Below are 12,258 nucleotides of genomic sequence, written 5' to 3' on the forward strand. Positions count from 1 at the left end.
TAGACTGCGAAAGCTGCTTCTAAGGCCTATTCTTCGGGCTTTTTCATGGCGAAAAACTTCGAGGACAGGGTATAAAGAATTGTGCGATGAAATCAGGGTTTTGAGTTATTTATCCCTGCAATTTTAGTCAAATTGAACGAAATCAGAGATTTTATTTGGAGCTTTTGGGCTTTGATTATTCGGTTTCAGTTTATTGGAGACATTACTGTATTTTGATAAAGAAGCGGGCTCTAACTTTGAGTTCTGTGATCGCCTATCTTTAATGAGAGACCTTTGTCGAAGATTTTAGGTGAAAGCTCTCTGTTTCATTTATTATGCCGCCTTTGCACAGTGAAAACCTCAAAGTTTCTGGTTCTTATTTAAGCTTTGAAGAACCTTAGCCTTTTCAGCCCTAATTTCTCTGGTTTTCTCCTAAATTAATGGTTCCCTAACTTCCATTAAAAGCCTCGGTGCTGCTCTTGTTCGGTTTCTAACTACCAGCTTGAAGCAGAGAGTTCGCTGAAATTTCATAGGGAAATAGCCGAAATTTAGCCGAAACTGACAAAATTAATGGTTTTATTGAGAATAAATTGCCGACGATAAAATCTGCAACGAAAATGGCGTCTGAGAAGCTTGCATCAAAAGGCCAGGCATGGTAAGTCCTCCATTTCATGCTTCTTCTTTCCGTTTTTTTTTTTCTCAATTTTTTCTTTTCCTTCCTATTCTCATTACTTTTTTTTTTATAGTTTATATGTCCATTTCCTTCTATTTTGTATTTTTCTGTGAATTTAATGGCAATGCCCTTGAGTTAAGTGAAAAATTTAATGAAAAGTTTGTATATTAATTAGGTTCTGTACAACTGGACTACCCAGCGATATTGTGATCGAAGTAGAAGGCATGTCCTTTCATCTCCATAAGGTAATTAAAAGCTTTCTTGGTGTGTATGCAGTTTCTAAAAAATTTTGGCGTTTGCAGTTTCCTTTTTAGAGAGAGAGACTTGGTGCTTATTACGAAGAGGGCTCTTGAAGAGAGAGAGAGAGAGAGAGGGAGAGGAGTATTCTGAAGCTTTCCAGCCATGACGTCCCGAGGGAGAGAAAGAGAGAAGGGAAGAGAGAGTGTGTGATTATGTGGGGTAGAAAATTTTAATTAATCATAGAATTAAGACCGTTTTTAAAGTGGTCAGCTTCTTTTCGCCTTTGCTGAATCTTTTGATTTCCTTTTCCAAAAAACCAGAGAGATAGCCACCTGATTTCCACCTCAGTTTTCTTATAATTGTTCTTTTTTACGTAACGCTTATTTTGACTGTTATAAATAACGAGAGAGTTTTCTCATTTCTGAAACTATTTTCCGACTTCTTATCCTTGTTATCTTGGTTTTTGGACGACACCGAAACATGAAATTCCGAAATTTCAGTAGGTTTGAGGATCCTATAAAATCATTTCCTGCGTATAACGTACTCGGATGATAATTAATTTCTACTTTTGCATAATGTTAAAATTTTGATTGGACTTCCTCTGGAATGGAGGATAGAAGAAGATGATTTCGGCAAAGATTTTGACCGAAATTTCGTCATGCGAAAGGGGCAGAGCGAACCTAATTAAGGCTGGAGACACACGCACAAGTGGTGATGCCCCACTACTTCCTCCTGTTTTCAAGACGCATTTTTGCATTATCTTCCAAATTATTTGGTTTTGTCCACATGGCTCTTAGTTTAAGACCTTTTTCCCATTATTCAAAATTTAATATTTCATGGTCTACGGAGAGAGAGGTGGGGGCGTGCTAGTTTGAAAAATGGGCCTTGGCGCCATCTTCTTTTCATTGAATTTCAATTCATCGCTAGTTTTGAATTTGTCCATTTCATTGAAAACAAAATAACGAAAATTTTGTCCACCATCTTCCAACGAAAGTTACACAACCAACAAATATTCGTGCATTAATCGATAAAAATGGCATCATGCACAATTTTCACAATAGTAAAACTTAACCATTCTCTCTCTCTCTCCATACACAAATTGGGCATTTAGAAAGGATCGTCCTGCAACTTCAAATCAAAAGCCGTGAACTTTCTCTCTCTAAATTTCTTGAGTTCGTTGAGCGAAAAGTGTTAAGCCTTTTCAAAATCAAAGAAAAACTTATCAATTCTCTCTCTTTGTGCAGTTCCCTTTGTTGTCAAGAAGCGGAAGGCTTCACAGGCTCATATCCCAGCAAGAAGCGAATCCCAAACCCACCTCCTCATCTCATCCTCCCACCCAAACCAGAAAAGAAAACCCACATCAAACACCAGATCAAGAATATTTCTCTGAACTAGAAGAGGAAGAAGAAGATGAAAATGAAGAAGACGAAGAAGAGGAAGCTTGTGTGCTCTCCCTTCCTGATTTACCAGGTGGTTCTGAAGCCTTTGAGCTCGCTGCTAAATTTTGCTATGGAGTCAAAATTGAGCTTTCAGCTTCAAATGTGGCCCCCCTTCGATGCTCAGCTGAGTACCTTGAAATGACAGAAGAGTTCTCTGAATCCAATCTCATTGCAAAAACAGAGACATTTTTGAACCAGAGAGTCCTCAAAAGACTCACGGACTCAGTAAAAGCCCTGAAATCCTGTGAAACTCTCATACCAGTTGCTGAAAACCTAAATATAGTTCAGAAATGTATAGACTCAATTGCTATGAATGCTTCTTCTGATCCATCTCTCTTCGGTTGGCCTGTGACAGAGCAAAATGGTGCCATTTTACAGGGAATTACAAGCCCTAGAGGAGCCATTTTATGGAATGGGATCGAAACAGGGCTAAGACCAAGAAACCCCATCAAACCAGACTGGTGGTTCGAAGAGGTTACAGTGTTGAGTCTCCCCTTCTACAAACGCTTAATTTCCGCCATGAAAACCAGAGGCCTGAGCTCTGAAACGCTAGAGGGTTCATTAATTTGCTATGCCAAAAAATTCATTCCTGGCCTTCAACGCCGTAATCGTGCCTCTTACTCCCAGTCATCTACTTCCTCGGGGTCCATAGCCTCTGAATTAGAGCAAAGGGAGCTCTTAGAAGAGGTGGTGAGCCACTTACCTACACAAAACGGCCCAATTTATACAAATACGAATGCTAATATGGACACCAATACCAAATTCTTGTTTGGGTTGCTTAGAACTGCAAATATATTGAACACATCAGAGTTTTGTAGAGCTACGATCGAGAAAAGGATTGGAATGAAATTGCACCAAGCTAGTTTAGATGATCTATTACTTCCTAGTTATTCTTATTTGATTGAGACTTTATATGATATCGAGTGTGTTGCGAGAATATTAGGGTATTTTTTGGAGGGTCGTAGAAATATACGGTCCTCTACGGCTGGTGAAAGAGAAGAGGAAGATGAAGAGGGAGATGGAGATGGAGAGGAAGAGGAAGAGTTTGAGGGTTCACCAGCTAGAAATCCTTTGATTTTGGTTGGTAAATTGATCGATGGGTATTTAGCTGAGGTTGCATCGGATGCGAATTTGAGGCCTGAAAAGTTTTATGATTTGGCCATTGCTCTTCCTGATCAAGCAAGGGTGTTCGATGATGGGTTATATCGAGCGGTAGATGTTTATCTCAAGGTACGGAATTTTCGCTTTCACATATTTTTTTTTTATATGAATTTTTGTTTATTTTCTTGGCCAATCTTGGTAGAAGTTGGGTTAGAAAAACCTAAGATTCGGATGGAAGACGCATAAGCCCCAAAGTTTTAAGAAATTTTATTTTAATATACAAGATATAGGATTATATGACCTAAGACCATTAATAGAGCAGGGACCATGATTCGTGAAGTTGGCCCAATTAATTAAAAAAAAAACTTTGATGAGGATAACAAAGTTCATGGAACTTGGATTGAGAATGGGCAAGCCCATTCTATGTGCCCAATATTAATTTGGACATGGGATGTCCTCGGTCGGTCCTGGACTCGAAAATTGCTCAGGTTATCAAGAACTGTTGTAGTGAACCAGCCATGATTCACTATAGGAACTTGTCGATTATCCAGTATGTTTTATTTTTGACATTTTTTTTTGTTGTTGTTTTGGCTGGTAACTGGCTGGGCCACCTTGTCCTAGCCCTAGTGGGGCTGGTCGGGGGCGAACTGGGCTACTCCTATCATGACACGGGCCCATGCCTGGCCCAGCCCTACCCTTGATCCATGATGGTAGAGCGGGCAGCCTAATGCCGGCCCTACCATACCTTAATTGGCGAGCCCAGTCCAGAATCAGCTACAGCCCCATCTCAGGAATTAACAAGCCCACTCGGATCAACTTGGTTAAATTGGGCCGGATTCAAACCCGCACTCTTTTTTCTCGAACGGTCGTTGAGACCTGGGCTTAAAACTGTAGTTTTCAATCCTAAGTAGAAAATAAATTGTCGAAGACTATCTTATCAGCCTAGGTAATCTTTGGAGATTAGGGAGTCCTGGATCAAGTGGTTATTAGGGTGCTTGGGATTGAATTGCAATTTTGCCCCTTACGATTTCGTGGAAAAAGAGGACAAGTTTGTATTCCTGCAGGGATACGTTCACAGTTGAAACTGACCTCTGTATGTTTTGAATCTCAATGGTGTCGGCTCGTTTAGCTCCCATACTCATTCCTCTTTTCTTCTCGATTTCCAAGTCAATCTAAAGTTCTTGGGATTCATATCCATTTTCTATATTCCAAAAATTGATTTCCACATAGATAAAGGGGGAGAGCTCTGTCTCTTTTGCCTTAAGAGGTCATTTTCAGGTGTTATGGAACTTCAGCTTTACTCTCTCTTTAGTTGGCGCTAGGCTTTACTTTATCAATGCTTGCCATCATAGTTTTAAAACTTGGATCAGCGGTTCAGCGGTTCGTATCAGATCGTTGGATTGGGGATTAGTTTAAAATCAATGATTTATATAATGTTAAAAAATAAAATAATATACAAATGAAAATAGGTTTTATGAAGTGGGGATTTACGGGGATCTAAAAAAATCTAAAAGAATTATCAAATAAACTTAAAAAAAAAAAGAATGTAAATAGGGGGGTTTTAGAGGGAAGCTGTTCGGTACCCATGCTATCACGAAAGTGGTTCGGTCCCTATTGATTCCCCCATCTAAATCGGTGACCCGGGTTGGGTTTCCAAGGTTTAAAACACTGCCAGCAACTTTAGAATAAAATGAAAGATACAGTTGTGGAAAACCTACTCCCTTCCAAAATAAACCCCTTTTTTATTTGGTCCTTGGCCTTATTCATAAGATTGTTGGTGGGATCCATCGAATATAAATTTCCCCGGGTCCTCCATCCAAAAGATTAAATAGTGAATTTCCAAATTTTGGATGGTATACATAAGTTTTTCGTCACTCAAAATGCAATTTCTTTTTTTTTTTTTTTAATGGATCCCAGATATGTAAAATAAAAAAACACAATTAGCTCCTTTACCCACGAGATCAAATATATAGTTTGCTCCTGCAGGAGTGTGCTCTACGTGCTCTTTCTTTAAAGTTTCCCCGCGCACCGCAGGTTTACCCACCTTACTGAACACGCGGGTCCTGTCACGTCGGACTGTTTGATTGATTGATACTTTTCACTAGAACAAATCTTGATCGTACATTTCGAGGCCCATTTAGGGAACAACGCTGCGTTGCTTGTGGCCATACCCTTACTCTTTGTCGTTTAGGAATTAAATCGAAGGGCCGTTGGCTTACTTACCCACAAGCCTACGATCAATTTTGGCCAAATTTTTGAAATTCGGATCATTTGGCTATATATTCGGAGAGTGCACGAAATTAAAATGAAGGTTGAATATCGATCCACCTCCTATAAGATAGAAGGTGCCCTAAATATCCTGTAAAAACGATTGTTATGAAGTCAGAAAACTTTCAAATTGACAAGTATAGATGATAAGTACATGTATAAGGATTATATATAATGTGACAATTTATTTTTAGCACAAAGAGGTCAAAATTACTTTTTAGCAATTAGATGTGAAATTTATTAGATGAAAGTATGTTACAACTTTCGAAAAATTCATTTCCACATCCTCAATCACTTGATTTTAAATCTAACGGTAAGTGATAATTGTGACCTCATTATATAAAAAATAAATAGTCTAATAATATAACATTTCCACATTTCTATAGATTTAAAAAAAAAAAATTTAAAAAGACAAAAGTTTATGAGGTTGCAACCTTAACATGTAGAATTAAAAATGCACCTCAAAAATCCATCATAAAGGGTTGTTTGGATGTTTAAAACCCATTTAATTGATCATATCGACATTGAGATGTATAAATATGAAAAAAAAAACAATTCGATTATGCAAAGTAGTGTCCCTTGCAACACATCATTTGGATCATCCATTTTCAAGATTTTCATGTGTTTTTTGATCTACTTGATTTGAGCTATTTTAGAGATTGAAATAGATTCTCAACCCATCCTAAAAAAAATTTCACATCTTGGAGCGAGTTATGTGGGTCATCTATTTTCAAGATTTTTAAGTGTATAGATATGCCTTTTTTATATTATAAAATTTATAATTAATATTAATCATGGATTTTACATCTTTGGTTAAATTTTAAAGGTGCGCACCTTTACAAACCACACCCGGTTTTTTTTCTTTTTCCTTTTATTCCACTTCTAAACCTCAAATTCAGCCTAAATTCCAGCGGAATTTCTTCATGTCACTTTGGTTACTATTCATGTCATTACAAAATGCAAAAAGGTTTTCCATGGAATCAGATAAATCCCGAAGGTCTACGATTCTTGTCTAAATAAGTTTTTAATCGCTGACTGCCGAAATTATGCCGAGATTCAAGCAAATTTCGTCTCGTAGTCTTATAATAAATTCGAAATTTCCATATTCAAAACTCTTAGTTGGATGGCCCATTCTTTATGCAAAATTTTAAGGAGCTACTCCAATTTTTCCGAAAGTTTCGGTTGGACCTGATTCATACATACTCTTCTCTCTCTACTATATATTCCTTTATGGAAAATGGTTTGCGGCCCTATCAAAATAGGTGAATCGGCACTTCATAACTCATGGAAAATTGCAAGTCAAGCTTTAGAAAACCTCGACATTGATCATATGGACTCGAACATCATAGTTGTAAAAAAAATTCTGATTTCAAACTCCAAAAATAATATATATCGTAACGAATTATGCTGGTTGTTTATTTTACCTTCAAAACATTTGCAGTTCTGCAATATTTGCATCATTTTTTTAGTTTCAAATTTTATTGCCCCATTGGAAATTGATTTGAGAGCTATGGTAGAGAATTTTTTTTTTTTGTTGTTGTTGCTGAAAGTACTTTCCGGAAGAGGATTTAAAGTGAGGCTTTATTTTGTTTTCATAAAGCCTAGGCCTTGTGAAAACCTCATCCTTCATTCATTGATACCAGAGGAAGGGAAAGAAAATGTATGATCGGTAATGAATTGCCAAAAACCTGATCTCTCTAAAATCTCAGGCTCATATATTGATAGCAGAGGAAGAGAGAGAAACGATATGAACTCTAATTGATTGCGAAAAACTAACTCCTTTCTGTAAGTTTTCAGGCTCATCCATTGATATCAGAGGAAGAAAGAGAGAAGATATGCTCAGTAATGGACTGTCAGAAGCTAACCCTAGAAGCTTGCACACATGCTGCCCAAAACGAGCGCCTCCCATTAAGGATTGTAGTCCAGGTCCTCTTCTTTGAGCAACTTCAGCTCCGTCATGTCATCGCTGGAAACCTCCTCAGTTACGGCCAACCCGCCGGAAACCTAATTTTTCCAAGCCAGCCTGCAGGAAACCTGGAATTTCCTGCGCCGGATTCCGGTCAAGCATGGCGAGCCGCTCTGCGTGAGAACCAAGTTTTGCGGCTTGATATGGACAGCATGAGTGCTCGTGTCAAAGAGCTAGAGAGAGAGTGCTCGACTATGAGGAAGGCTATTGAGATGATCGGTAAGTTTGCCGGCGAGAAGAAGGGAAATTCCGGCCCAAAACTCAGCGCGAAAGTAGACGGGAAAAACGGGGCTTGGGGGTCACTTACGAAAAAGTTTGGGTGCAAGTTTAAAACGCAGGTTTGTGATTCGCACGAGGGGACAGTGATAGAGGCCAAGGGGCGACACGCTCGAACCTCGACTTCAACCTCGCTTTCTTAGCGCGTGTGGTTTCTTTTTTTAAGTTTCTTTAATTATATTTTATCGAGTAGGTTTCAAATTTTTTTTTGGAATGAGATGCAAGTGTCATCATTTGGAAGATTAGTAGCATTAATTTCTTCATTATGTTGGTTTCAATCTTTATTGGGTGGTGGGTAATTTTTTTAATATTTTTAAAAGACTTTATTCTTTTTTTAATTGTGTTTATCAGGGGCTTAGTTGACGAATGGATGGTGAGAAACTGAAACTTGGACGAGCAGTTCTTTTGCCTTTTTGGGGTAATAAGGAGCAGTTATTCGTTCGGTTATGCAATATCGATAGGGTTCGTGTTGTATAGAGCCTAGGCTCCAAACAATCAAATTAAAGCCTACTTTCAAATAGTATTGAGGAATGTAGTTTCAATACTGAAAATATTTGCGATAGCTTTAAAATGTATTTTCATTTTTATTTATAAAGTTTAAAGCTTCAAAAATAGTGTAGATTGATGGATCTATGAAAATTTGAAAATATTGAAAATTAACGGTTTAAAAATACATTACAAAGTACACTATTTTCAAAACTTGATGCATCTTGATGTTGAGATGATCAATTTGAGGATACTTGGGCATCAAAATAACTTCTTCGAGTGAAATTTTTGTAGTAGGCTCAAAGTCGATTGTGTAAAGCCTCGGTTCTATATTAACTTTTTTCATATATATATATATATAGTTGCGTCTAACACAATTTATTGAGAGAGAGAGGTGTCCGTAGGACAATTTAAAAACTAAGATTTTTTTGAAAACGTCTTATAATGTTGCGGCTACAACGTAAGTTGAGCTCCATAACACAACTATAGAGAGATATCCCATATTATTGAGTTATAATTTTGCCCAACATTCTAATTATGAAGCAAAGCAATTCAAATAGAAAATAATTTCAAGTATTGGGAGAATTTTTGTATATATATATATTCTTTCATTTTCCTGTCACAAAAATTTAGTATGGGAATGCTAACATTTACTAGCTAACAATTACAATGTAAGTCCAATGACCTAGATTCAGTATGGGTCAATATAATGGTTATGATTGTATTTTGTATTTTTAATTTTTTTTACAAATCCAAATTATTTGAAATTTTGAGTGTTTATTCTTTAAAATAAGAGAATCTAATAAAAATATAAAAAACGTAATTCGTAAAAATTAAATTGATTAAATTACCCCTGAAAATTTCATGGTATTTTGGTCATTTTTTTGTAAATTATTTTTAAATATTTTTATTAAGAGCACCTTGATGAAAATGATGGATGCCTAAATTTCCATGTGATTTGGATTTACAAAAAAAATATTAAAATTACATTATGAGATGATGTTGTGACGGTCAATCTGAAACGTTGGGCTTACTAGTGGGCTGGTCCCAGCTTTTTCTTGGGTGGCCTTTGCTGAAAATGGCGAACTCATTTTCCACATTTTCTCCTAGAAATTGAAATTCATTTCAAAATTTTTATTGCATAGATGAGTATATACGCAAATAAATTTGATGTCCAATAGACCCTAAATTCCAAAGCAGTGAGTTTGTCTGGGAGTTCGGATCAATCACTTCCCACACTTTTTATTTTTATTTTTTTATTTGTCTTTTTAATTTTTGGATCACACTCTTTCTCCTATCTAATGGCTACGGATGATTAAAAACGGTGGCTTGGGGGTGCCTGGGCTAAAAGTAAGAACTGAATAATAGAAACCCGATTTATGGGTGTGGTTTGCGTGAGGTCGCAACCTTCTTACTTTAAAATCTATTTTTACTTTTAATTATGAAATTTTAAACTCAAAAAAATGTTTAAATCATGCAGATCTATAAACACATACATTTTTTTAAAATAGACGGTCCAAATAATGTGTTACATGATGTACTATTTTTTAGAGTCAAATTTTTTATTTTTAAATTTTTTTTCATATCCATTCATTTTGATTTGGAGATGATAAATTCTACGTTTTAATCTATAAACCTTTTTCTTTATTTATACTTTCCCCAAGTGCATTAAAACTCCAAACCGGATTTGCTTCTAGGGAAAACCTAGATCACCATCTTGCCAAATTCAAACCCAGATAAAAAAATTCTCGATACAAACCGCCACAAGGTGTTAGAACACTCCTTTCCCCACATACTTTCTCTTGGGTCGTTCACATTCTAGAGAAGGGAAAGACGGCGACTTTTCCATATTTTCGCTCAAGTGGACCATTTTAATTTTGGAAAAAAACGTTTATATAAGATTGCGACTTTATGCTATAGAAGTAAGGTGCATATAAAAAATTCAGTAGAAAATAGTGTTTTGAAGTAAAAAAACATTGTACTTGATCATCTCGAACTCGAAAGAGTATAGATATAAATAATAATAATAATAATAAAAAGCCATAAAACAATGCATATTGTAATAAGTTATTTGGAGTAGTCTATTTTTACTATTTTTAAGTGTTTATAGATATGTTTGGTTTTGCATGGTTTTCATAATTTTAAATCATAATTAAGGTTGAATGTGAATTTTCAAGTCTTGGTAAGGTTTCTTATAAAAGAATTACATGTTGAGGCAAAATTTAAAATTGTGCTTTGCAACACCCTTTCAGTTTTAATACCCATTGAATTTTAAAACCAAAGGTCTTTAGACATTTTCACTTTCAAATCCGTGAGATCTCATAAATTGATTGATATCATTTGGGAGTTTTACCCTGTATAAGTAAATGAAAGCACATGAATCATAAATGTGCCCTTGTTTGAAAGGTGGCGTCCACCCTGTTTTTGGTGAGGCTCTTTTCATTCGTTAATGCTGTGTCAATGGCACCATCCATAAATATCAGGCTCATAAATAAGAGTTAATGCTCTTCTTTTCGATTTCAGCTAAATTTCGTTTGATATAGGACGCATTCTTTGATATAAGCGGTGGATTGGAATTCTACTCTAGGTGCTGTTATTGAGAAATAAGGATATGTCAGTGTGAACGTTGGTCAGTCCAATCAAATCAAAATTTAGGTTTAATTATTATTTTTGTTATTTGTAATTATTTTTTTATTAATTGGACTAACTAATAAGATAAATAATTTTTTATATATTTTTAAGCTATTACTCTTATTTTTTAAGTTGTAATGTGTATAAGGTTGGAACATTAAACAATCAAAGTAGGTGCACCTCCAAATTTTATATAAGATCAAATTTTGGTGTGAAAAAATTCTTAGGATAGCATGGTAATCTATTTTCATCTCTAATTACAAATTTTTGAACTCTAGAAATGGTTCAAATTAAATAGATCAATACACACGTGAAAATCCTGAAAAATTGACCGTCCAAATAATGTCATGTAAGATGCTCTATTTTTTTTATACCAAATCTTTTTTTTTACATATCTTTATATTTTCATGTCGAGATGATCAATTATAGGGTTTTTCAACATCGAAATTTTGCATTTTAATTATAGGGGGGTTTTTTAGGCATATCTTGATTTTGCATTTTAAGGTTGCAACCATATATAAACTTTTTCATATTTTTCATATTGATATCCAAATGTCTACAAGAGATGAGCTATTTAACAATCTACCTATATCTTTTGATTTTATTTTAAGTGATTGTATATTATGAGACTGGTCAGTTTTGGTATAAGGTGGTCACCATCACTTTTAGTTATTGGATGTGAAATACAATAAATGAAAGTGTGTTACAATATTTAAATTTTTTTATTTTGGACTCTGTGCCCAAACATTGATTCATCGACCACTAAATTTCAAATCTAATGGATAGTGGTGATTATAACCTCATTATATAAATCTAACCAAGGTGCATATGAAAATTTTAACAAAAATAAATTTTGGATAAAATAAATTGACCAAAATACCTTTTAAAAGTTATAGGGTTATTTTGATCAAATTATTTTATCCAAAATATTTTTTTCATAAGATATGCCTTGTTTAGATCTATACCTGCCTACAATTTCAAATCGATTTGATTTAATACACTCTCGACCATCCAATGAAAAACAGATGATGAAGAGCTAGCCTAGATTACTATTTATTTTTGGTGACAACCTAGTAGTTTGCTCAATTTGTGTGAGATAAGACCAGTGATGGGCATTTCCTACTAGAGTACTTTGACTTGCTAATGAGTTCTAATGCTCATGAGCACGTTTGATTTTTGGAAAAATATTTTTATTCGGA

The 12,258-nt window shown here is 35.3% G+C and overlaps 1 protein-coding gene across 2 annotated transcripts; it reads left to right on the forward strand.

The window, feature by feature from the left end:
• The first annotated feature begins 526 nt into the window (after positions 1 to 526).
• On the forward strand, positions 527 to 8,182 carry LOC18445996 (BTB/POZ domain-containing protein At5g66560). Of its 2 annotated transcripts, XM_006856122.4 has the most exons (4): positions 527 to 634; positions 828 to 897; positions 2,137 to 3,561; positions 7,498 to 8,182. In XM_006856122.4, exons 1-4 carry the CDS (start codon positions 597 to 599, stop codon positions 8,083 to 8,085), a joined length of 2,121 nt encoding a protein of 706 aa, XP_006856184.1. In that variant the 5' UTR covers positions 527 to 596; the 3' UTR covers positions 8,086 to 8,182. The 2 variants fall into 2 exon arrangements, with proteins under 2 accessions (XP_006856184.1, XP_020530316.1); XM_020674657.2 differs by lacking the exon at positions 828 to 897.
• Positions 8,183 to 12,258: the final 4,076 nt, after the last annotated feature.

The sequence above is a fragment of the Amborella trichopoda genome, chromosome 13, assembly GCF_054954075.1.
Source record: "Amborella trichopoda isolate Santa Cruz 75 chromosome 13, AtrichopodaSantaCruz75HAP2 v2.0, whole genome shotgun sequence".
Taxonomy (NCBI): domain Eukaryota; kingdom Viridiplantae; phylum Streptophyta; class Magnoliopsida; order Amborellales; family Amborellaceae; genus Amborella; species Amborella trichopoda.